The 27,864-nt window shown below is 45.2% G+C and overlaps 1 protein-coding gene across 1 annotated transcript in view; it reads right to left on the bottom strand.

Annotated features, from left to right (window-relative positions):
- The window catches only part of ATP6V0D1 (ATPase H+ transporting V0 subunit d1), an 874,674-nt gene that overhangs the window by 370,767 nt on the left and 476,043 nt on the right, over positions 1-27,864 (bottom strand). The window contains exon 5 of the mRNA XM_069603998.1: positions 22,945-23,022. Within this exon, the coding sequence (XP_069460099.1) occupies positions 22,945-23,022 (78 nt within the window). The remainder of the gene's footprint in view (positions 1-22,944; positions 23,023-27,864) is intronic.

Genomic DNA, 27,864 nt, shown 5'->3' on the forward strand with positions numbered 1-27,864 from the left:
GTTTGCCTGCGATTATTTTTTCTCTCACTACCAGATATGACATACTTCAGGAATACCAGGACCATCAGCCAACAGCAGTAAGTAATGCCATACATATGTGAAGTTCACCAAACTCTAAGACAAATCGGTAAGGCACAGTTTCAACACTATTAGTTGTTGCACATAATGTCATAGCAGGTCAGATAGCACAGTGAGATAAGCAAGGTCGACAAATTGAGTACCACTCTGGAGGATAATAATGTGTTCTGTTATTTCAGAGCTCTGAGACATTTGAGTGTGTAGCACTACATAACAAATACATTATTACTATGATAGAAACACAAATCTAACATCACAACATATTTTGAATATGTTCCACAAATACGTGCTATATTTCCCACAGTATCCCGTAGTTACAATGCCAGTACAATGCCAGTAATTACTATAGCTTTATAGACCTGCAGCGAGGGCCCTACCGGGCATTATGGGCCTTTAAGACAGAGTTTAACAAGGTATGAGAGACCATAACGTCAGGTACGGCCCTTGCTGCAGGTCTATAAAGATATTATAACATCCTCAGTGTTTAATTGAAGTAGATTAAATGAGACATGTTCAATTGAATTGCAAAAAATAGCCAAATGGTAAATTAATGTTGCAGACATTTACCATTTTGCAATTTTTTTTACTTCAATTAAACAGGTCTCATTTTTTATAGGATGGTGGAAGGTGATTGTGTGGGTGGAGTATGATATTAAACATACATTTGGTGTGTGGATGTTTGACTTAAGTTAATTTCAGGTTTTTATTCCCCCCCCCCTACATAAACATATGCTTCCAATTACGGCACATTAAAACCCAGTAACAAAACATTACCAAGGTCACTGCAAATAAATTACCTTAGTGTGCTACTTACTTACATTTGTCTGCTGTGGTTTACCATTATCCTTCCCATAATATGCTGCTGCAAACAACTAGACAATGTGGGGAGGTGAGGGAAAGGTTCCCAGTCTTTTCATTCAGTGAAAATAGAAAATGGCACGTTCCATGAGAAAGAAAACAGAAGCTTTTCTTGCTCGCCGCTTTTTCCTTATGCAGCCAAAGGGGAAAGTGGTTCTTGGCTTGCAATCAGTCGGTGGGGCTGTGTTGCACATGTTGGTCTTGCAACGTGTAAATCGGTACGGAAAGTTCACCCTTTCCGTTCCGAAATTACACAGAGACAAACCCGGCAGCGGGAACAGGTAAGCAATTACAAAAGTAATTGCGGGCTCTATTCAATCTGCGGGCTATACCAGTTCGTATAGACCCGCAGATTGACCAATCACAACCCTCAAACACCCTCTAGTCCAGGGTGTTCTAATTCGATGCAATTACTCCAAAAATTAATCAATAAAATATAAGGAGTTGTGGGCAAAGGGGTATAAAGGAGGTGGGGGAAGGGTTTGTGTAGTAGCATACAGGAATTGTGGTATGGGGGATCCCCCAATAAAAAAGTAATAATTTCTAAGACATTATTGTTGTCGATATAACATGGAATTATTTTGCAGATATTTCAAGAAAGTCAACTCAATTGAATGATTTGCATGTGTTTTCTGCCAATGATAATAGGAGGTTATTTCTTACAAGAGTCCAGGTTGGAGCACACTCAGGATAACTTTTTTCCTAGGTTCATTTCGGTACTCTAATTATTCGGCATTATTATCTGGTGGTCTTGCAGATTCTATGCTCTGAACATTGAAAGTAGTAGAATTTGCTACCCTGACAGTTTTGCATAGAATCCATGGCAAGCCAACTTCTCGAAAATATTTAAAATCCTTAGCTCTTCTGTAAACATCAGATTCTTTAAAAACTGTACTCTTATGGCTCTAGGGATTTTGGGCCTTTGTAGTAGATGAAGTATGTCATTTCGCAGAGTCAGATCTGTAGTGAACGATTCAGCATGCTTGTATTGTACAATGTTATGGACTGTGACTCATCTTTGTCATGACAATCATGACAGCAAGTCATCACAGTCGCATAAAGTATTCCCTTTCCATTAGGTGCATCCTCAAGAAGTCCACATTATCTGCAGCACAGTAAATGAATCTTGCTTTTACAATGATCACAGCTGCTCCTCTTTTCCTACCAACGTACACAATTATTAGACAAGGATGTCTTAAGCTGGAGAACTTTATTATAGCTGACCAAAGGTCCCAAGCCATGCAATATGTTGCACCAAAAATGTGCTGCAAGTTATGGAATGCAATTGTGGGCCAACTTCAATTTGAAGTGTATGTTTGGGTGTCTTATGTTTACTTAAAGGAATGGTTCTGTCAAAAATGTTTATTGTCCCTACGGGTCGGCCATGTGTTTTTAAGCCTAAGTCGCTCGATTTTAGAAAAATTTCCTATGGACCTTACCTGAGTTTTCGTCCATTAAACGCACGCGAAAACAGGCACCAGGGCGCTGCCATTTTGTGATAATCCTATCACTTGCCCGATCGCCTTGGCTGACCTGCTTTTGCGACACTAAATCATATCCCCCGCCTCTGAGCCTTTCATCAGCAGACGCATACCGCCCATTTCACAATGCCAAAGCACATCTCGTGTCAACAATCGCTATGCTTCAGCTAATGACGTGTCGCCATGGAAATGGCAAGACGCCTCTTTCCTCAATAAGTATAAACAGACCGTTTCACAACACACATCAGCAGATTTTCGATTCCATTCCTCTGTGTTACTTTGAGTATTCTGTGACTCGTTTCTGTGCTCTGGTCAGCTACCTTTGCCGCTTGTAGCCCGTGGGAACACCTGTACCATCGCTATAAATTATTTTAGTTTGTTTACCACACAATGGCTACAATAATGCCCTACATGTACGAGCCAGAGTATACTGAGGAGGAACTACTGGAAAGGGAAACACCGAAAACGATGGGGCTTCGGACAGCAGTTGGCAGGACGAATCAACGGATGAAGACACTGGACCTAGTCGCATGGACGGTGTTTCCACCTGGTGCACATGCAATCGGTGCGAGCTAATGCCGACCGAGGAGGAGAACTGCTGCTGCTGTGAATGCGTGGCCTACATTTCGGAAGGCGAGCCACGACCGCAATGCATCACCGAGCTGCCAGACTTCAGGGCAGCCTGCCTCACACGGTCCGTGTTGAGGATAATGTTGGTGCTTAGGTACGAAGTTCGTGCAACTGTTCGTCCTCGTAATCCGAGTAAGTATAATCTGCTTGTGATGCCACTACTATTTCATGGTCGTCTCCTATATCCAAAATTACATCTACATATCATTGTAACGCATGAAAGTCATTCAATACTGTGCAGTGTCTAGATAGCATTCGTCCGAGCAGAATGCCATTAGTTACAAGAATTGTCATTGACAACAAACGTTTAATCAACTTATCTTGGTCATTTAAAAACAGTTTATCATTATTTTTCACAGGTGGTACCGGCTGGTGGCCTATCGCTCCTTTACATGGTGGCTTCACGGGAGGCTTGGACACCGCGTTCGAAGAGTAATACCCGCCTGTGCCGTTCGTGCCATAAGAGAAACTTTTCCGAGTGAAGCGGTCAGTACAGGGGATTTTCCCTCGCTGTGCTGCAACCTGACCTGTACAATGTGTAAAGTTTGTATTTTTGTGGCATCAAAAAAAAGAAACAAAATAAAACACCTCATATTTTAACAAAGGTTGTTTCGATTTTTTTAATGAATCAAGTGCGTCTCCATTCAGCAGTCTTCCTGTGCCTTGTCTGCACGCCCACTGGCTCATCCATGCATACATCCACCCCCCTCCCCTATCAAAGGCGAAGTATAACTATATAAAGTATAAAAAAGTGGTTCGTTTAACAAAAACAAAAGTCCATAACAAGTGGATGCACGCTGCCATGGGGGGGCTGTCAGGGGCGCGAACAGCCAAGGTGCCAAACAGCATGTACACTTCAAAAGGTATCCCACGCCAAGGGGCCATCGCTCACATGGCCTCCTCAGACTCCGTGTCTCCAGGCAGGGCTCCCCCTTGAAGCAGGCCGCCCCCCTGCAATCCACATAAGTGTGTCTCCATTCAGCAGTCTTCCTGTGCCTTATCTGCACGCCCCAGGCCCATCCATCCCACCTCTCTATCAAAGGCAGTTCGCACCAGGGGATGAGCGCTGCCAAGGTGTGCCGTCAGGGGCAATAACGGCCAAGGTGCCAAACAGCATGTACACTTCAAAAGGTATCCCACGCCAAGGGGCCATCACTCACATGGCCTCCTCAGACCCAGTGTGTCCGGCCCCACACTGCTGGCCGGCCCCCGGTAAACCACATAATACCACGACATACACACGTCATTCATTCATTCACAAACACTCCCCTGTTTGTAATACTTTATAAACCACTTGATATGTCTCATGAGAACATCTTTCTGCTTTGCAAGTCAACTCCTGAACGTGCTACCTGAGAACCACTGAGATCTATGCTAATCTGCTCGTCGTCGTGCTATCCGTGAACTTCTGTGACCGCTTCGAGCAAACTCGTCAGTGTGCTACCTGTAGCCATCTACCTGTTCTACTGCAACTTACTGTTCTTCTTGCTGAATCCAACTGTTTGTTGGTCAAGGTAAGGCCATGTATCCTAATCACATTTTGCTGATTTTTAAATTTCTATCTATTTGCCAGTAGAGTACTCAATAGTGCTATGTTCATTGGTCTCATTGATATTGACTTGAGTTTCCATTGTTATGCTATCAATAGATCTATTTATTTTCATCTGTGTCAATTGCCATCGAATTGCATCCTTTGGGGGTCCAGTCTATAATGTAAGCATGTTTCCTTCTTGTGCAAGACAGAACACCCAAGAGACGAGTCACATGTTCAGAGTTTAGTCACATGTATACATTTCTGCAATTTATGCAAATACTAAGCCGCACATGATGAACTGGTATAGTTCCTGCGACCAAAACAAACCTTGCATTGAACATTGTATGGTTCATTTACTTTTGTATCACATTTTTATTTATCAAGATTTTATAATAATGTCGATATTTACTTTTCAGAATTTTCAACAATGCCTTGCCCTTCGAAGACCCATGCTAAATCTGAAGGCACTACAATGCATGTATTTCCGAAAACTGTTGATCGAATAAGTGAATGGGTCAGACTTTGCGGATATCCACTGGATGAGCTGGAAAGTAGAGTGCAACAAGTCTTAGAGGACAAGAGGGGTGATCGATACCGCATCTGCAGCCGGCACTTTTCCTCGAACATGTACACAACATCTTGGGTAACAAAGAAGAATAAACGGCGAACGACACGAAAATTGCTCGCAAACGCTATTCCCACTCTATTCGTCCACATTCCGCCACTGGTGAGTCAAGTGTCTGGATTTAGCTTTAGGCCTTGCGGTAGTGTGTAGGTAGCCGAATGGATTCATTGATATTTTAGGTGTTGTGTCCCTTGTGATACTTTCGACATTGATATGAGTGTATAGCTTTTTGAATAATGACGTTTATCAATATATTCTTTTTCAATTTCGTAACTCACAAACAAAATCTATATATGGGCACAGGGAACTGTGCTATATTGCGCATTTTCAATAGCATTACTCTCAAGTATTCTGTCTCCTTACATGGCAATTTTTAATATTGGCATTTCATTATCAATCAATAATTTACCTTTACAACTGCTTGACTATCCCTTGAATCTGAAGCAAGAACATTCTACATCCGTGACGTGCTCGCAGTTATCAACCACTTCTAGCGCGTATAAAGTATCTTACTTGGCTACTCCGCTACAGACTTGTTTTATGCATGTCTGGTAATATTTTTATTGTATCGTGTAATTATTTTACCGAATGTTTGGTTAGTGCTTTCCAATTGATATACACCTTAGTTATCGTCCACTGGTGTTGGTTTTCAGTTATGATTAGTGTTTTCCATAGTAATGCAAGTACTGTCTTTCAGGGAGATGCTGAAGCGTCCACCACATTGACAACATCCCTAGATGTTCTTGAGCAGCACGAGGTAAGGATACTGACAGCTACATCGAACTAGATCATCAGAGCTGGAATACTTGTCGTTTGATTGTCTACACAATGTTTCATTCGTGGTTAGCCATTGATACGTACCTGTGCGGTCGACCCCAAGTGTGTGTTATGTTTTCAATATTGTAATCCTTACTAATGCAAGTACCATCTTTCAGGCAGTTGATAGAGCATCAACCCCTGCACTTGATGCAGAGCCTGACATTCAAGTAATTCCATGGGAAGTGGATGCAGGACCTTGCATATACGAATCGGCGCAACAGCTTTCGGAAGTGCGCACTACATTTACAACATCCCTACATATTCTTCGGCAGCACGAGTTATGCATACTGACAGCTCCATCGAGCATCATCATATAACGTTATTCCATTTGCTATACTTTCTTCCCTATTAACGCAAGTACTGTGTTTCAGGGAGACAACGGAGCTTCCACTTCAATAACAACATCCCATTTAGATGATGCAGATGTAAAGAAAATCGGAGAAATAAGTCGATGAAATCTGATTATATTTAGATATTCCTTGATTCTTTTAGACAATGCATCATTTGTGGTTATCTCTTTATATGTACCTGTGCCGTCGACCCCAAGTGTGTGTTATGTTTAGAATATTGAAAACCATACTAATGCAAGTACTGTGTTTCAAGGAGACGACAGAGCTTCCTCTACAATTACAACATCCCTTGTAGGTGATGCAGATGTAAAGAAATCGGAGAAATAAGTCGATGAAATCTGATTATATTTAGATATTCCTTGATTCTTTTAGACAATGCATCATTTGTGGTTATCTCTTTATATGTACCTGTGCCGTCGACCTCAAGTGTGTGTTATGTTTCCAATATTGAAAACCATACTATTGCAAGTACTGTGTTTCAGGGAGTTGCTGATGCCTCCTCTCCAATACAACCATTCATGGCAGTCCAAGCAGAGCCACAGTTATGGATACTGACAGTTCCATCGAACTAGATCATCAGAGCTCGAATACTTGTTGTTTGATTGTTCTACAGAATGTTTAATTTGTGTTTAGCTATTGAGATGTACCTGTGTTTTATGTTTTCAATATTGTTCTACATAGTAATGACAGTACTATGTTTCCGGGAGTCGATGGAGCGTCATTCCGTGATGTCTATGCGGATCCAGAAAATATAGTCGTTGAAGCGCAAGAGGAAGGGAAGACATGCGGAAACTAATCGAAGCAACAGCGTGCAGATGATGAAGTTGGAGTCAAGAAAGTTGCAAAGAAAAGAAACAAAAATAAGGTTAGTTACAAACAGTTCATAATTTTGTTTTGTGTTGGGGACTATATTATGTTTTTTTCCTGTCAATTGTACTATACTTTATATTGTGTTTAAAATGAACATTTCTTTCCAATCTGTCCTCTGGTTACCCGTGGGTGTACGAACTATACATCCACAGACAGTGAAGCAAATGAGAGATGTTGCTTGCCAGACCATTTACACTATGGAGGAACTATTAACTCAGACGCGGCGTGTTGAGACTCGGGATGCTCATGTCCAATGGCCAGAACATGAATTGAATGTGTCCGGAGAATCCAGTAAAGTTGTATTGGACCATTGCTACAGTTCGACTGCACCACCAAAAGAAGATGATACTGAATGTATTGAAGATAGCTCTGAAGTAGTCGCAGATCAATTCACACAATCTACACCCGCCAAAAAAATGCCACCCAAAAAGCTTTCGACAATGTTGTGTTCTCCCATCAATGCTGAAGTAACAGATGTTGAAATGACAGAGAATGAACCAGCAGCAGCACCCAACAACGCATCAGAACTTGATATCAGCGATATTTCTTTCGAATTTGTTGATATGTCCTCAACGGCACAGTCCGAAACAACTTTCACGCCGGATGACAGTCTAATGAAAGAGGGCAAATACATAGTATTCAACAGTTGTTTGATGCATATTATAAGTATGCTGAAATGTGGGCATTCAGTTGGAGGGGAAGTATGTGGGGAGCCATTGATTCATGTGACTCGTCAAAAACAAGGCAGTAACGTCAAAATACATGCCGAGTGTAGATTTAATCATGCGTTCTCATGGTCTGCACAACCGATGCTGGGGAAGCTGCCAGCAGGCAATCTACTGTGTGCAGCTGCCTCACTTTTTAGTGGGTCCAGTTTTATAAAGTTAGAGTCTTTCTTTCAGTTTGTGGGACTCCATTTCATTTCTAAAACGCAGTACTACAAATACCAACATGATTATCTGTTTCCGGCCATTAGTGATGCTTGGAAAATTGAACAATTGTCTCTAGCAAGTACATTCGAAGGGAAACGATTCAGGCTAGCTGGCGATGGACAGTGCGACAGCCCTGGATGTTCTGCCAAGTGCTGCACCTACCACTTTCAGGACATGGATAGTAAGAAAATTGTGAGTTTGGTGGTTGTGCAGGTGTCCCAATGTAAATCCTCAGTGGCCACGGAGAAGAACAAGTTACTTTCTTACCTGGTAACGTTCTTTCGATGGGATGGTCCGACGACATATTCCATATCTATGACAGGTAATGTCCACAGCTGTGCTGCTTCGGAAAATCTTTGGCGTCTGCGTCCTGCGTCGATGACGTCGATGCGCCGTCCCCGAGGACCTCCTCTGACGGCCGACGTCACCCGATGTGATAAGTAGGACGCACGATCCCCATAGCGTCAGTTATAGTTTTTTTCCCAGAACATGTGCCACCAGTTTTCTGCCAGTCAGACACACAAGGCCTTGCGGAACACAAGCTGCAATCGCAAAAGAAATTCTGCAGCGGGGAAGGCAGGGATGGAGCGATATGGAATATGTCGGACCATCACATCGAAAGAACGTTACCAGGTAAGAAAGTAACTTGTTCTTTGAGGGGATTGGGTCCTCCGACGTATTCCATATCTATGACAGACTCCCAAAGCAGTACCAAGCAAGGAGGAATAGAGAACTGCCTTGCCAAAGGCCAGATCTTGCCCTCTGATGGAATTGAGGGAATAGTGACGTACAAAAGTATGTACTGAATCCCAGGTGGCTGCATCACAGATGTGACGAATAGGAACTCCCCTCTGCAGGACAGTAGACGCAGCCACTCCTCTGGTAGAATGGGCCCGCAAGCCAGCCGGAGGGTCCTTACCCGCCAAGCGGTAACACTCGGAGATAGCTAAAATAACCCAACGAGACAGTCTGTTTCGTCACAGCTTGTCCCAAACGCTTTCCAGCGTAACCAATGAAAAGTTGATCGTCCACTCTGACCCGGGACATGCGCGAGATATAAAAGCTCAACGCTCTCCTAGGATCAAGCCTATGGAGCCTCTCCTCTTCCTTACCAGGATGTGGAGGAGGATAGAACGCCGGAAGAACAACCTTCTGGCTCAAATTAAATTCCGAAACCACCTTCGGAAGAAAAGAAGGACGAACTCTAAGGACAACCCTGTCCTTGTGAAACACAGTGAAGGGTGGCTTAACTGAAAGTGCCTGTAACTCACTCACTCTGCGAGCGGAAGTAACCGCAACTAAAAACACAGTTTTCAGAGTCGACAGCCTCAAAGGGCAAGAATGTAAAGGCTCAAACGGAGCACCCATAAGAAACTTAAGAACAAGGTTCAAATCCCAACCTGGCACCAAAAAAGGTGACGGAGGGAACACATTAGTGAGCCCTTTCAAAAACTGCGAAATTAAAGGAATCTTCAAATAGGAACACTCTTCAGACGAGCGCTTAAATATGGACAGCGCCGCCAGGTAACCTTTAATGGTCCCCACTTGCAAGCCCCTGTGGGCCAAAGAGAGCAAAAAAGACAAAACCATGGGAATGTCGTATTCAAAAGGATCCACATTCTGAACTCTGCACCAGACGCAGAACTTTCTCCAACGGCAACGGTACAAAGACTTTGTTGCCGGCCGCCTGGCCGAGAGCAACACCTCCATCACGTCTTCAGGGAGTTCCCAATCCTTACACCTCAACATTTCAGAAGCCAAGCGTGAAGATTGAGGGATCTGACCTCTGGATGGAGAACCTGACCCCCCCCCCCCCCCCTCGCGTGAGAGCAGATCGTCTCGGTAGGGAAGACGACGTGGAGGGCAGATGGACAAGTCTAGAAGGTCCGGGTACCACGTCCTCCGGGCCCACGACGGAGCAATGAGGATCATCCGGGAACTGAACCTCCGTAACCTCTGCAACACTTGCGGGATGACGGGGACTGGAGGAAACGCGTACAGCAGTGGGAATGACCACTCTACCACGAATGCGTCTCCTAAGGCTCCTTTTGGAGGAAATTCCCGTGAGAAAAACCTTTCGCACTTCCGGTTGATACTGGAAGCGAAGAGATCCACTTGAGGGGTCCCCCAAAGGGCGAAGATCTCCAGGAGAATCTCCTGAGCCAGCTCCGACTCGTGAGAGATCGTGCTCTGCCTGCTCAGAGCGTCCGCCGTCTCGTTGTCGTCTCCGGCCAGATGAACTGCCGAGATCGGAACTTCCTGCTGGATGGCCCCGAACTCGAGCTGCATCGCCTCCCTGCACAGCAGAAGTGATCCTGCCCCCCCCTTATTGTTGAGGTAGTGCATGGCCACCGTGTTGTCCGTCAGAATCAGGACACTCTTCCCGCGCAGTCGGCAGAAAAGCCTTCAGGGCAAGCCTGACAGCCCTCATCTCCAACAGATTGATATGGAGTCTGGACTCCGACGGAGACCAACGACCCCTGACTGTCAGCTCGTTGGCATGAGCTCCCCATCCCGTGAGGGATGCGTCCCTCACGATCGTCACCTCCGGCCAGGGCAGCCAAAATGGGGCACCCTTCATCAGATTGCCCTCGACGGCCCACCACAGAAGGTCCCGGGCTACCGAGGGCGGCACCTGAACAGGGTCCGACAGCCTGCCGGAGGACTGAGACCACTGGAGCTTGAGTGCCCACTGCAAAGATCTTATCCGCAGACGAGCCTCTGGCACCAGAAGAATGCAGGATGCCATGAGGCCGAGCATTCTCAAGAACTCGGACGCTGGGAGAATCTGGGCAAACTGAAACTTGTGCACCATCTGCTGAATGTGAAGAGCCCTCACCTGAGGAGCAAAACACTGCCCCAGGGACGTGTCGAGCACTGCTCCGATGTACTGGAGCCGCTGCGTTGGTGTCAAATGGGACTTCTTTAAATTGAGGGAGAAGCCCAGCCTGTAAAGGGAGTGGCAGGTGATGGACAGATGATCCAGGACTTGCTCGGGAGAGCTCCCCCTGATAAACCAATCGTCCAGGTAGGGGCAGACATGAATCCCCCCTTTCCTGAGATGCGCTGCCACCACCACCTTGAGCTTGGTGAAAACCCTCGGGGCAGAGGTCAATCCGAACGGCAGGACCCGAAACTGAAAGTGCAAGTCGCCAACCGCGAACCTCAGGTACTTCTTGTGCTTGGGATGGATCGGCACATGGAAGTAAGCATCCTTGAGGTCGAGAGACACCAACCAGTCCTGAAGTTGAAGGGCCTGGAGGACTTGAGAAAGAGTCACTATCTTGAACTTGTCCTTCCTGAGGAGTTTGTTCAAACCCGCAAGTCCATGATGGGTCTCAATCCCCCGTCTTTCTTTGAAATCAAAAAATAAGGGGAATACCATCCCTTGTTCCTCTCCGCTACAGGCACCAGTTCTATGGCGCCTTTCTCCAGCAGGGCTTGAATTTCCTGCGCAAGGAGCGGATCCGGACTCTTCAAAGAGAGGTTCCCTGGTGGATTGTCGTGAGGCCTCTGCCGAAAGGAAGACATTAGCCGTGGGTAATGATCTCCAGAACCCACACATCCAAAGTAATGACTTGCCACTCTACAAGATGCTGCGCCAGCCTTCCCCCAACCGGCGAACCATGGGACCTGGCCTTATGACTGAGTGGTAGCGGCTGCGGCGTTGCCTGAGGGCAAAGAGGCAACTGCCCGAGCGGCCTTGGCACCTCGAGTACCTTTGTCTCCACCTCTGGCACACTAACGATGGTTTCTTTGACTGCTAGCTCCTCTCGCTTTACTGAAGGACGAGTAATAGCGAAAGGAACCTCCCCTCCATTGCTGTCCCCTAGGACGAAAAGGCGGAGGTTGGCGAACTGCAGCGCCCAACGACTTCGCTGCAGCTTTGGAGGTCTGCAACCTCTCAAGGCTCTCGTCAGCCTTGCTGCCAAAAAGGTGTTCACTGTCAAAAGGCATGTTGAGGAGTCGGGACTGCACATCAGGAGCGAACCCAGACTTCCTCAACCACGCAAACCTGTGCATTACGGTGCTCGCCGCCATGGACCGGCTGACACAATCCGCCAAGTCCAAACCCGACTGAACGGCCTCACTCATGGCATCCTTGCCATCCTGAACCATAGCAAGGAAACCATCCCGTTCGTCCCCTTCGGGAATATGATCAGCCGCTAATGCAACACAGTTCCACAGAGTGTGTGTGAAACGAGACAAGGCATATATGGAGTTGGCCGCCTGAAGCGCCATACCCCCAGAAGAAAACACTTTCTTCACCCAGCCGTCAAAACGTTTGTCGTCCCTATCCGGAGGGATGGTAGGATACGACGCCTGCTTTGCCGGGGCCGTAGCCGCCTGCACCACCAAACTCTCCGGGGTGGGGTGCCTAGACAAGTAGCAAGAGTCGCTACTGGCTGGACGGTATTTTAGCGACAAAGACTTGCCCACTGCCGGGAGACTTTCCGGAGCAGTCCAAGCCGCCGCCACCCATCTCTGCAAAGCCATATGAAAAGGCAAAACCGGGTCAGTGGGTGGACCGAGATCAAGGATGTCTGTGAGATCATCCTGAACGAACTCCCCTGGGGGAGCTGACCAACCCAAGTACTCGGTAACCAGAGACATAATGCGCCGATATGACGAATCGGCATGAGTGCCAGGCTCTGGCCAACAAAACTCCACCTCCGGAGAGGTGTCCAGTCCACTGGCATCATGCAGTGACTGCCTCAGGTCATCAAACTGACTATGGCCCGAGATAAGGTCATCCGGAACCGGAACCAGGCTGCCATCAGAGCCTTCATCACCCTCTGAAATGTACTCCAGGCGGGGAGAGGAAGACCTCTGCGGACCAAAGCAGTGCCGGACCTTAGCCATAGCCTTTTTAGGGGCAAACCCTGTGCCACAGGGCCCCTTCCGACACCACCGCCTCGAAAGGCGTCGAGGGCGCCGAGCGAGTCGCGCCGGCGTCGACAGAAAAGACGTCGACGTCGAGCGAATCGGCGTCGACTGCAACGCCTCCAGCATCTGCGGCGTCGACACAGTCCTCGAAGCCGGAGCTCCGAGCATGTCTCTCGACAACCTGGGTGCCGACGGCGTCGACGACCCCCTCGAAGACGGAACCTCGAGAGAAATCGTCGACGACCTCGGCGCCACAGGCGTCGACGTCTTCTTCGAAGACGGCACAGGATCATGCGGTCTCGAGCGCGTTGAGGACCGGGACCTGGAACGGGCATGGCGAGAACGGCTACCATTGTCCGAGCGAGCCGTGCCGACCACCCGAGCCCGAAGGCGTACGGGCGGTGTCTCTCGACCGGTGCCGACCGACCCCACTCGGAGGCGCAGACGGACCGGTGCCCTGCGATTCCAGAATCGCTAGCATCTGCTTCCCGAAGGAAGCCAATTCCTCCGGTATCGCTTGCATGGAGGGATAAGCGACCCGCCGACGGACGGAGTCCTCGGAAGAGGACGGGGAAGGCGACCTATGCCGGCGCTTCCTGGAATGCCTAGAAGAGGCGGAGGAGTGGCGAGACCGGCTCCTGGAAGGAGACCCACTGGACTTCCGACGACGATGCGGAGACTCACCCCTCGAGTCATCGGTCGAAAGCCCCGCAGACCTCGACTTCCGGGGCTTAGACACCCGACCTACCGACAGTTTCTTCTTGCGTTCTCGCAAGTCCTTCGCAGTGAGCGACTGGCAGTCGACACAGTCGTCCGTATCGTGGGCCTCCCCGAGGCACCAGAGGCAGGCGTCGTGCGAGTCCGTGACCGACATCTTGGACCCACAGTCCCCGCAGTTCTTAAAGCCCGGACGCGGGGTCGAAGATGAGAAAGACATCGCCACGAACAGGTCTTCACACCAACCGAACAGGTTCAACGAACCGAGAAAGAAAACAGCAACTCCAACGAGTCGAGGCGTACCGAGATTCACAAAGCGAACACGTTCGCGGAAAAAACGGAACTGAGGCTATGGGCGTCGTGCGTCCTACTTATCACATCGGGTGACGTCGGCCGTCGGAGGAGGTCCTCGAGGACGGCGCATCGACGTCATCGACGCAGGACGCAGACGCCAAAGATTTTCCGAAGCAGCACAGCTGTGGACATTACCTGTCATAGATATGGAATACGTCGGAGGACCCAATCCCCTCGAAACTAGGATTTATACAATCATTGCAATATCTACAATCAAGGGGAATGCACATCGACCTCATAGCCTCGGACAGACACGTTTCAATTGCCAAGACAATGAGAGAGCAGTTCCCATATATTAAACATCAATTTGACGTATGGCATCTTGCTAAATCAATCAATAAGAAAATCTCGGCTGCAGGGAAAAAAAAGGTTTTGAAAGTATTTCACAGTGGTCCCAGTCTATCAGCAACCATCTTTGGTGTTGCTCCAAAACTTGTGAAGGGTCACTGGAAATCCTACTTGAAAAATGGCGATCACTGATGCACCACTGTACCAACGTTCACCGCTGGACAGAAAACCAACATTTCCAACAATGTGAACATGGCCCTTTGTCCACAGAGCAGGCACGGAAGAAGAAGTGGTTGATTGCATCTTCACCTACACACAAAGCCATTGAGAAGATTGTTTTTGATAAAACTCTATCAAGAGATTTGAGGGGACTGACAGAATTCTGTCACACAGGAGAATTGGAGGTGTTCCACAATATGTGCCTAAAGTACAGGCCAAATCGATTGCATTTCAGCTTACAGGGCATGAAACATAGGACTCTACTAGCAGTCTTGGCCCATAACGAGAATGTGGGCCGTGAATAGTCTAGGACTACGGCAAATGTAGGGATGCCTCGCTACACTACGACCTTTGGAAAAAGAACTAAGAAATGGGGGGTAAAACCAGTATATGAGGAAATGGAGTTCGACTTTGTTAAAGGCCTTATTGTTAGTGTACTAGAGAAGCACAGATATGGAATTTTGAGCGTTTCTGTGCAGAGCACTGATGCATTGCCACCAAACATTGCCACTGTGCCATGTCCACCCAAAGCAGAGCTCGTTGAGAAGTTCAAATCCCGGTTTAAATAAATCATTGTAATCTGATTGTCTTTTTGATAATAATGTTATTGTACAGTGTGCATACAAAGTATGCTAACCCTAACCCCTCCCTTCACCATCCTGGTTGGCCAACAACATGGGTGTCATCTTTGACTTCTCTCTCTATTCACCTCATATCGCTGACCTTGTGAATGCGTGTATGTATATATTTTTGTTGCTGTAACTAAGTTTTGCAATCTCATGTAAATGCTGCACAGTGTTAACCGAGGGGAGGCTTGCGTATTGCAAATAATAAAACAAGTAAACAATAAATCTCACTTTCAACTCAACTCCTCTGGTACTTTATACTTTCCCTGACCTTCCCCCAAAAAGTCAATGTCTCCATAGTTATGGTTCTCTAGGGCTGCAAAGCTCGCGGACAACGAGGACAAAATTGGGGGCCTTAGAACGCGCCAAGCGAGGCGTTGCAGATGGGAGAGAAGCCAGTTCGCATTTGCACATTGAGGCCTAGTACAAACATGGAGTCGAAAATTCAAGTGATCACAGATGGCTTTAGACGGGATGTTGCAAAGCAAGAATGTACGCTCATGCAGAGTGAAGGTCAGCAGCTTTGATTTTTTGCTCGCGGGCTGAAGAGGCCCGCAAATCTTGACCTTGAGAGACAGGGACCATGCCGAAAGGACTTCATTTGAAGGAGGGGGGCAATAACGTAAGAGAGGATAAGGCTGAAAATTCTGAAACTGGACCGAGTTTCATGTTAGTTCAGTATATGAAAAATCGTTGGCACGAACACAGTGGGATTTACGGACTGCATTACGCAGAGATACAATGGAAATGGCAAATATAATGTAAGTAACTCTTTAGACGCTTTTATACCGGAATGAATGAATGAATGAATAGCAAGTACAACATTTGTGGGATCGTCTTTGTACCGGGCACATGGGCATGCATGTGCCCATTCGACACGCATGTAGACAGTCGTTTCTCAGTGGTTCAAAGGTTAAAAAAATCATTAGTTTGTGTGTTTCCCTCGATTTATTTCGTTAGTTTTCGCATTGCTTTTAGAGCCGAACATACTCCATTGCACTATCCTCGCAAGCAAATAGTTTCAGCTCGCCCGTAATAAATAAAATGAATAATAGTAATAAAGATTGGCTGGGGAGACTAATTTCAATTTGTATGTTTTCTAAACAGGTACATACTACCTTATTGCCACTGCCACCTATTCCAGACCCCGGCAGACAGATTTTTCAACCGCCAGCTGCAGCTTCTTGTAAACAACTGCACTACATTGACCATTTTATGGGACGATCGCCAAGGAGCCATATGCCCTTATGCGGTACTAGCGGCTAAAAGCAACATATCGACCTTTACGGTGGCCTAGTGCCTAGTTGATGGAACAGCCTTGCAGTTCACCGTGCATCCAAAGTGCTTCTTTCAATGAAAACCAACACCCTGTGTACCATAAAGGAACAGCGCGTGACTCACGATAAACTTTTCAGGATTTGCGGATCGAGAGAAAAGAAAAAAAAAAATCAATTCTGATTTAACATGCCGATTGCTGAATATTCTCTAAACATTTAATGTCAAATAAATGTACTTTACCAAATGTACCGTATTGCCGTTTGATTTTAAAGTACAGTTTCATATTCCCGAATTGTGGTGCGCTGTGTTGTGAGTTGATCTGTGTTGGTTTCCGGGTTCTGTGTGAAGTCACGTAGAAGACGACTGGGTGCGTTTGCCTACGCAGCACAGTAACGTCACAGAGAGAGGCAGGGAATATGAATGTTTTGATAATGTCAGGCTCAGTGGCGGGGGATATGATCTAGTGCCGCAAAAGCAGGTCAGCCAGGGTGATGCGGCAAGTGATAGGATTATCACAAAATGGCAGCGCCCTGGTGCCTGTTTTCGCGTGTGTTTAATGGACGAAAACTCTGGTAAGGTCCATAGGAAATTTTTCTAAAATCGAGCGACTTAGGCTTAAAAACACATGGCCGACCCGTAGGGGCAATAAGATTTTTTGACCGAACCATTCCTTTAAATCAAGGCACGATATGATGCCTGCCTTTCTGTTATGCACTTGTACATGAGTTTGTGATAAAGCAGCAGCATTCTGGTTAAAATGTGTATTTTGAACCTGCAGGCTATCAAACCTTCTCCCCTTTGCAATGTTTGTAAAACTAGAACGATACTTCAATTATTGCTTTTCTAACTTTGTCCTGCGTGATGGAACCTGTGAAATACTACCACTTCCGAGACAGGATCGTTTTCCATAGTAAATTAGTAGCCCAATATAGATCCATATTTGAATTAATGTAGGAACTTAACTTCTGCTTCAATCCTCAGTTGATTAATATATTTTTCCAAAGAAGAATTGAAGCGATACAGATCCCAGATAGGGCACCTTGTAATAGGCCAAAACTCAGGATTAAATCAGACCAAGGACACATCACCAAAAACTCACAATTCTGAATTACTTTTGGACACAATAATAAACGTCTTGGTCAATGATAAAATATAAGGCCAAACAAGTACAGTGAACATTTACCCTTTGAGGAGCATTGATTTATGAACTACCTTCATACATCAATATCAAGGAAGGAAGAGAATAACATTCTTATTTCCTATTTATAGAAATAGATAATTTTTTCGTTTTTTACACAAAATGTTTAAATGATGTAACTAAAGAATTGATACAAAAAATGTTTTGAACACGAATATCCAAACTATTAATAGGATATACCATACTGTGAAATGATTGCAGGAACTTCAAGTGGATTCAGAGGCAGCAAAGCAATAAGAGATCTTCAGAAAATATCAGTGCGCAGGGGGAAATTATATTCCTGCAAATATAATTCCATCCCCATTTCATATATGAGAAAATAAAATTTAAAAAATGTATATGCATATATCAATCTCAATACTTCAGACTCGTGTAAGCAATGACCATCGCACCAAAAATGAGTAAGATGATGCATAATATTTGTACATTCCCCAGCATATAATTATCCTAGACAGGCATTGCAATCAGTTGTGTCAGCCTCGTAAATGCCAAAAGCCCTTGTGCGTTTACTGTAGCTATCACCCACACCTAGGGGGGCATACAGAGCTGGTAATGGCAGGCCAGCCCGAGTCTAGGTAGGCCTGAACAAAGCAATGGCCTTGGCAAGGGCTCAGGGCCGTTACCAGCCTGGAATGCCACCCCCTCGCCCCTCTGCCTCTCCTTGTCACAACCCCTGCCCACAAGCAGGGGGTGATTGCTATTTGCACCCCATGGTTTGTCCAGGGTGCACATTTTTCCCTTTTCTTTTAAGAATCATGAGCCTGGCTCTGCACCTATTGTGCAAGTCAATCTCAAATTAAAAGCAAGATGGCCATCGCCATGGTAAAAAGAAAAGGGGCTTAAGTCCCTTTTCTATTTCTATTGCAGCAGCACAGGGACCGGAGCACAAAGCTACAAATCAGCAGGAAACTGTAGGGTGGGCGAAGGGTGCAAGCTGTCTGCGGGGTGAGGGGGTAGGGGTGTGGGTAGTTAATAGGAAGATCTCCCTGTTGCTTCCCCACATTTAAGATGGTGGCACCCATGCATGGGCCACAGGTGGCTGGAAAACAACAGGAGTACACTAATCTCACTACATTTCCAAACATCGGATTGCATTTGCACCCGGAGAAGGTTGCTTAGCCAAAGTTCAGACCCGATTATTAAATGTCTAGCACTTTCAATGTCTGGGATTTACAAAGTCGACAAGTTGGAACAGCTTTCAGGATACGTACACCAATATTTTCCCCACAGGGTAGACTGTTGAGTTTGACTCTCATTCAGTTGCGGCTGATCTTGGGAAAATGTGATAGGACCTCCACTTTCTTCTAACTGACCTATACTGGAAATGTAACAGTCCGAATGCCGCACTGATGATCATGATTTGGTTCGGTCCCTGCCTGACAAACTGGTAGGAAGACATCTATTTCAATGACTCTGCCTCTCACGCCAACATTATCCAACATCAGAACCTCTTGCGAATTAGATGCATTTTACTGGCAAAGAAGTAGGGTCACACTGGAAGTACCAGGGGAATTTTAAGGTCAAGGAGAATGGGATGCCTGGCTGCCTTTAAAAAGATGTCCTACAGACAGATGATGGGCTGCTCAAAGGGAAATGGTGCAATTTACTTGCCTTTATGAGGATTAACTTGCCTGGTAACAGTCCCGTCCCTCGTCTCACTCCAGGTAGTGATGGAACGGCAAGCAGCCTACAGCTTGTGCTTTACTGTGCATAGCGTTTGCAATGACTTCTTTCCTTTCCTCTTAACAGGAGTGCAGAGTGCTGCATCCAAACTAAAAACGGTTTTGCTGCAGGTCCCTGGGACTTCAGATGGGAGGAGGGTGACAGCACAAAGTTGGCATGATCCTTTCCCATCCAATTTACAACCTATATACAAGTCCTTAGGACACCCAAAGTCTCCACTTTCATAGATCCACATACTTTAAATACAGGCTACTAAGCAGAAGGAGCAATATGAACTACAACATACAAGCATCACAGAAAAACTAAATGCTCATTACTTCAGAACCAGTGTAGAGGGTAGGAAGCAACCTTTACGAATGGTCGCTCAAAAAACCTTGTCGACTTGAGCATTTCATCAAACCCTATGAGCGTCACCCAACCCCCATCTTCCCATGTTCCCTCACCTATCCAAGCTCCAAGGAAAAATAAATCCCCATCATTGAGCAAGTCTTTGGTAGGCAATCTCCTAATATGTAAACTGCGAAATGGAGTCCGGACAATGCAAGACAGACATCAGGCCAATGCTTTAGTGCAGTAGGATTAATAATCTGCTTTCCTGTTGCAGGAATGGTGCCACGGAAAAAAGTGATAACGGTATTGATTGGCAGGTTCAACCCAATTGATCGAAGTTTTGAACAGAGACTTAGGATCAGGATTTGTAAGACTGCTTGAGGGACAATCTATGGAGATTGAATGAAAACCTTGCTTGAATAACAGGCAAACTGTCTTGGACCTCCCGTTTTGTCCATCACCTAATCAAAGAATCAAAAAAAGAATTCAAGCATCGACAGACCTGTAGAACAATTCTTTACATATGTGCTGCGACCAAAGGCAATCATTCTATAACTATCCTTGCTTTTGATCTGTGAACTGATGCTTGTTTTGGAAAACAGACCTTAGAAACCTGAATGGTTTATGTGAACGGGAAGATGTAAGCATGCGTCCTGCAAATGCATAGCAAACAGCACCCCACCCTAAATCACAGCTTCCATGTCTTCCAGGAACCACTACGGTAGCATATTCCTGAAACATCTGGCTTATGAATGAAGGCAATATAATAATACATTTCTTATATAGCGCTAACCACCCATAGGTCTCAGAGCGCTGAAATAACCACAGCGTGGTACTCCATTTATCGACCCCGGAAAAATGAAAAGCTGAGTTAATTTCTTTACTAGAGGAAGCCAAAGATGTGGGCTTTGGAATTCAAATAAAATATAAGACATTTAATGCCCATTGATTTGATTATATGAATTTACACAATTTCAGAAAGCTCATCACACTGTGGTGCTGTGAATGAGAGGGGGAAATCATGTAAGGTTGTTTTGAAATAATACAGTGGAAACCTGCTGTTTGATGTTATAGGCAAGTGGGCATTGATGGCTAATAAAATGATTGATACCTCTTATAAGATGCAGATCTTGTACAAAAGTGCCGACAGTTTTTCTGCCTGTCTTGATGGTTGTCAGGATGTCATGTTATCATTCCAAATATCTGCACACAATCAAATGTTAAATCTAAGAATTGTGTCTGCACTTCAGGCCTTAATTATGGTTAAAACCTGTGGCATTGTCTCCTTTAATTATTCATGCTCCTGAAACTGATGTCAGGCAAATCTAAAGTTGCTCTCCTATTATCATCCATGGCCAATCCACAAATCCTCAGTTTTTGCACAGGTAAAAATCAAATTAAGAATGCATCTTATCCCAGACGCCCCTCTCATACTATGATACCATACTGTAGCATTTGAAGCATTAATGCTAAAATATGCCAAAAGGGATTGCATTGTTGTCTAATATTTTATTTTATTTTTTAGCTGGGGCTTTGAAAACATTCTGCCCAATCTTCTTGATTTTTTCCATCATTGGGACGTCAGAAGGGGTTTTTGTAGAACTACTTAGCTTACATTAAGCATGAAAACCTCCTCTCTAATATATGAATAACGAAATATGGACAGTTAGCTATTTTAGGCCTCAAAATAAGAACAATTACATAAGCAGTTATTTCCTTAGATCACCATAATCTTCCCTTTGCTCAAACCACTTTTAGCCAATTTTTTCTCTTCCTCCGTTTGTACCTGGAAAGACAACATCCTCCTCGAACTACTGAGGATAAAGTGGAGATAGTAAACGCGCTGATGAGGCCTTGGATGATTTTCTGAAATCCTGAATCTTATTGAACTTTGTTTCTATGAAAAGCAAAGCATGTTACCGATTTGCTCTTGTGATGGTTTCTTAGAACATAAACATACTCTATGTGAAGAAACAGTGGACTGTTCCATCATTGATAATAAGACTGTTCCTTCATTGATAAGGGGGCAGTCATGACATCAGAATAGAGACCAACCAAAACCTAGCCAATCTATAAAATTGGGACTGAAAATTAGACTTCAATGACTGGCTTCTCCAACAATGGTGTTCTCGGGTCATGGACGCTGTAGGAGGTGGCAATACCTTGGCTGGAAATCATACACTCGGAATGATGGTGAAAGATGACTGACTAGCAGTGATGGTCTTTGTGAGGATAATATTTATATAGAGCTTTCGCCAAAGTGCTGCACATAGAAAATATACATACAATCATCATCATTATCATCATCATCATCCAACCAACGTTTGTGCTCCTTTAACAAACTTGGAAGGGTGGAAGGCTGAGTTGACCTTGCTGTGATGCAAACCTTTGACATGAAGATCACACACAGATCAAAGCAATGAGCACTCAACCCACTGCAGGGCTCCATCTACTAGCCCACTAGCATTGGTGAGTAATTTTTTTATGAAAGGCAAGCACCATTTGCACGATAATCGTCCTTGCTGGAGTATATGAGGATATTAGAAACATTTTTCATTTGCAGCACACACACTGTTTGCAGCAAATGGCAAATACAAGTTTCACTGTGTATGCTTAACAACATTGCACCAAATATGAAGTGTGCTTATGGCGACAGGCACCATTTTGCCAGTCTTGATATCTCAGCTGTCAGTGACTTTAGGGGTTCAGTTCTGTTGATTTGAACTTGGGTTGGGGTCTTGCACTAAACCGCGTTGCCTATCTGCAGCCTTATGTTACCCTGGTTGTTCTTATGTTTTTTGTTTGCTTTTCTCTTTTACAACTTTTTAGATTGTGAAGATATGTCAACAGTTATAAAATAGATGGTGAGTTGAGTAGCTAATGGGCACATGAGGGATATACCCTGGTGCTGTTGAATGCCAGTCTAGCCCCCTCCCCCTCTACTATTTTAGCTTTTCAAATGAAATTATATGTACGGTACATTGTCCTGCTGACTGGACATTTAAACTGGATATATAATGGCTATTCCCTTCTCATTTACAAAAGCTAAGTCAAATAAAGTCAGATCCATGCACATGAACCACCATAGCTAAATTTGATTCAAATAATGAAATCTTACAAGTTTCACTCCATTTACAATTTGAAGATCCCCATAAAAGGTATTTCAATACTATTATTCAGAGCATACCTCAAGGATAGGACACATGGCATCCGCTGTCGTACCGCCCAGTGCTTTGCAGAACTTGTAAAACGATTCAAGATATGCCTGGGTAAAAGAAACAAAAGCTCATAATTTAATACAGGAATATCTCAGTCCTACATTCACTGTCGTAAATCAAATTCAAAGGTAATCATTTTTGGTAGCATATTGTAAATCACTTTACAAAAATGTGTTCTCTGCATATAGGCAACACACCCTTTAGAACAATGAACATGTTATGAAACAAAAACATGAATAAATTGTGCCAATGGTACCACAACAGAGGAATGTTATTCAGTGTTTATGAACATTAATATCTTACGTAAGTGTAGGGTCTAGTACTAGTAACAGTAATAAAACAATGAGGGACACAAATAAAAAAACGGTCACTTTAAAGGCGGCAAAGCTAATCCACCATGCAATTCAGTAACCAAATCAATGCATCATTTTGGTCTGTGGAGCAAGGACATTCTGTAATGTGCAATACTTGAATTTAGGGCTGGCAAGTAGCCATTTGCAAGTTGAAAATATTGTGCCATTTTAAAACACACAGAGGTTGCAGCTATCTGCATTAAATGTATTGCTTCCGAGGTCACCAGTGGGCACAGACAAGATAGCTGCAATCCCACAAAACCTTGTCCTTCCTTCCACCTTCATTGTCTTTTGTGGGCTCCAGTCTGTGTGTTCTGACTGCTGGACCCCTCTGCCGAGCACTGACATTTCACTCTTGCCCAAAGGAAGCAGTGCTCCAGCCTCACCGAATGGTTGAGGCAGGTTGTTAGCTACCGCTGGGGGTATCCATTCTCCATTGTATTTGAGAGGGAAGGTGTGCAGTATGCCTGCACAACAGAGGGCATTCAAAAAGTCACAGATAATCTGCTTGAAGTGACAGATCAAGGCGATGACATGGAATCACGTTGAGCGAAGGGAGTTAGGGACCCAGAGAGAAGGAGCTGAAAAAGACAAATGGATGTTCCTAGGAAGTCTAAGAAATTGAATAATCCTTTGCCGAAGCAGTGACTCTGGACGTCGGGGTCCATTTTGTTTCCTGTTAAATTTAAAGACACCCCCTTTCTTAGCATCTTTGGGTTCCCCTGCTTTATGGGGATTTCGGTTGGGTTAAGGCTTTAGACACGTTAGGGTGGGCTCTATGTACTCTAGGTTCTCATCTTGCTCCGGTTGTGTAATGGAGCAGACAGGCTAAGAGTGGTGGAGCAGTGTCTGTAGAAATGCTGAGGTGAAGGTGGGGGAGCTCTGCTGGTTCAACTCGGGATCCAGGTTGGTGGATGGGAGGAGTCAAACACCTTTTGGATTGGTAGTGAGCGTGGGAGAGGGTTTGGGTGGATTTGGTTTGTGGGGGTTACCATGTTTCTTTTGGGTTATTTGTGATTTTTTTGGGGGGGTTCTTTTTTTACCCAATTAATGTTTTCCTCCGGAGATGAAACTGTGGGAGTTACCATGTTGGAACACGGGTGGGGCAGATTCATACTGAAGTGTATGCAGTGTTTTATGGGAGAGGTCTACATTCAACACATGGGCGCCGCTTGGGTACTTCGCACTGAAGTTAGAGGTGTTAAGGTTTGCAGAAGACCCATTTGCTTTGGGGAAAGGAGCCCTGTAAGAGGGGCTGAGGGGTGGGAAGTCTATTTTGTGTCAGGGGTGCAGAAGAAGAAAGGGGTCTCTATATTGCTCAGTGGGAACTGTAACTTTATTGTAGATAAAATGCTTGAGGATCGTGACAGCCACTTCCTCATTTTTAAAGGATTGATTGATGGCAAAAGGGTCACAGTGGGGTCAGTATACTGCCCCAACCAGGGTTGGTTGCCCTTTGGGAAGGGGTATGTCAAAAGCTTCAGTTGCTTGTTGGGGGGGGGGGGTCTCTTTTAGTGGGCGGAGAGTTAATCATGGTGATGGATCTCAAAAGAGATCAAGCTTCAAACCAGCCCAATTCCCCAATGATCAAGAGTAGGTCTCGAAGTTTAGGGAGCTTAATCATACTCATAGGGTTGAGGTGCATGAGGCGCTCCATATGACTTTTCCACCTTTTACATACCGTTCTACAGTCCACGGCTTTCTCATGCATAGACCCATTTCTGGTGGATGAGGCAGCTGTACATTTAATTAAGGAGGTGGACCTATATGTGGTTCCATGGTCGGGCCATGATCTGTTACATGCGCAACTTGCTATTGGGGAGGATAAATGTGCAGTGGGGTTGCTGGACCTGTAATGATTTCCTGCTGACTAGGGATGTGGAAATCGAAATTGCTGTTGAGAATTAAGCAACACATTGAATTTAGTTTGCCTGTCCTAAGGGATGGATTTAAGGCAACCATAAGAGGTCAATTGATACGTATAGCCTCATTCCGTAAAAAAAGAGGAAAAGCAAGGAAATGGACAGTAGAGAAAGGAGAGGAAGACTGAAACCTGGAGGACCTGTTGGCCCGGCAAGGTCACAAGAGTTTTGACTTTGTAAGGTGTAATTAAGAGCCCTTTTGGTGAATGAGACAGATTGGAAGCTTATCTTCTTGAATCAGAGGTACTATGAAAAAGGGGAAACTGTAGATAGAATACTGATGGCGGTTGAGGGAACAACAATCCACTAAAAGGGTTGCCGCATTTCTCTCATGTGAGATTAAGAATAAGGATTTAGGGTTACCTGGTGAGTTCTAAAATGTTTACGAGAAGTTGTATAGGCCCGAGTGTGAGGGTCGACTTGAGCCGGTGTACACTTTTGATGCCTTGGCGCAACCCAGATTTTCCCACAAGGTCGTTTCTGAATTGGAGTCCCCAATTACTGCAGAGGAGGTGGTAACTATGATTAAATCTATGAAAAGTGGGAAGACCATGGAGATGGCTTCAATGTTGGTTTTACACAATATTTTGCACCTCATTGGCACTGGTCTGTTCAAACTCTTTAATGATATACCAGTCACAATGTTGGTATCAATCATTACCGATACCCAAGGAGGGCAAGGACCACATGCACTGTTTGTCGTATTGACCTATATCTCTTCTCAACGCAGACGTAAACATTTTTGTGAAAATCTTGGGAAACAGAATGGATGGGGTCCTACCCCCTTTAATTCATGGGGATCAGGTGGTATTCGGCAGGGGTCAGAAAAATACACTACATCTTATATATGTGACCAAGCTGAGAATACAGCCTGTCAAATGCCTTCCCTGAATCCAGAGAAAGCAGAGTGGAGTGGCAGTTTATGAAGGCTTTGTTAGAAAGGTACAGCTTTGGGGTGAATGGGTGGCATCACTATATAGGAGACCTGCAGCCAGAAGAACAAGTTACTTCTTACCTGGTAATGTTCTTTCGATGGGATGTTCTTCCGATGTATTCCTTATCTTTGATAATTCGTCTCCAGCTTGCTGGCCTCGGAAAAAAGGTTCTCAGTAGAAGGCGCTGCGCATCGACATCCGTCGAGTTGGTGTCCCTCGACAGCCACTGTATCGGCGCCGACGTCACCACGCCCATAAATCGCCATGCACAGCGCCCGTTGCTCAGTTCCGTTTTGTAGCATAAGATAAGTCCTGCATGAATTGGTTATTGACCTTGAAGGAGCGTAAGCTGCAACCACAAGGGAAGTATTACTGCAGGGATGGATGGGAGGGGCTATAAGGAATACGTCGGAGGAACATCCCATCGAAAGAACGTTACCAGGTAAGAAGTAACTTGTTCTTCGAAGGGATTGTGTCCTCCGACGTATTCCTTATCTTTGATAGACTCCAATAGCAGTGGTGTGTAATTGGAGGTGGGAGTAAAAACGCCATGTTTCCCTTTAGGAATGAACAGAATGTAATACGGCTTTGCCAAACCTAGTCTCTTGACTAGAGGAATCCAGGTTGTAAAATCTTGTGAAGGTATCTGCGGACGACCATGTGGCAGCCGCACATATGTCTCGAACCGGAACCCCTCTTCGGAGGGCCGAAGAGGCTGCAATACCCCTGGTTGAATGAGCCCTAAGATTTTGAGGAGGCTCATTCCATGCTAGTTTGTAACATTCCAGAATGGCCAAAATAATCCATCTGGAAATGGTCTGTTTTGTTATCGGTAGTCCCAATTTGTGCCCAGAGTAACCTACGAACAGTTGGTCTGCTTGCCTAATCCTATCAAGTCTGCTGATGTAAAAGCTTAAAGCCCGCCTTGGGTCCAGCCTACGTAGCCTTTCTTCCTCTTTCCCCGGATGGGGAGGAGGATAGAATGAAGGTAAGGTAATTTTCTGAGTGATGTGAAATTCAGAAACCACCTTTGGGAGGGAATTAGGCTTCACCTGTAGGACAACTTTGTCTTTATGAAAAATTGTATGAGGGGGTTTACAAGATAGAGCTTGTAATTCGCTCACCCTTCTAGCAGATGTTAGTGCCACTAATAAGACAGTTTTAAGGGTGAGAAATCTTAGCGAACAAGAGTGGAGTGGTTCGAAAGGAGTACCCATCACGAAATGTAAGACTAAATTTAAGTCCCATAAGGGAACTTGGAATGGTCTTGGAGGATAGACATTAGTTAATCCCTTTAGAAATTGTATTACTAAGGGTAATTTGAAATACAATGTCTCCTCTGCAGTGCGCTTGAAGATCGATAGCGCTGCGAGATAGCCCTTGATAGTGCCAACTTGAAGGCCTGAATTTGCCAAATGGAGTAGAAAGGATAACACCGTTGGTGTACATCATGAAAAGGAGTCGATATTCTCTTCTCTACACCTGCTGCAAAATTTGTTCCAACGGCAGCGGTATAAAGACTTTGTTGCTGGCCTTCTGGCCGAAAGCAACACCTCCATGACATCAAGGAGGTCCCAATCCTTGTATCCCAACCTTTCAGAAGCCAAGCGTGAAGGTTGAGGGTTCTGATGTCTGGATGGAGAACCTGACCTCCCTTCTGTGAGAGAAGATTCTCCTTG

This window comes from Ambystoma mexicanum, chromosome 1p (assembly GCF_040938575.1).
Source record: "Ambystoma mexicanum isolate Mex_15411 chromosome 1p, UKY_AmexF1_1, whole genome shotgun sequence".
NCBI classification, from domain to species: domain Eukaryota; kingdom Metazoa; phylum Chordata; class Amphibia; order Caudata; family Ambystomatidae; genus Ambystoma; species Ambystoma mexicanum.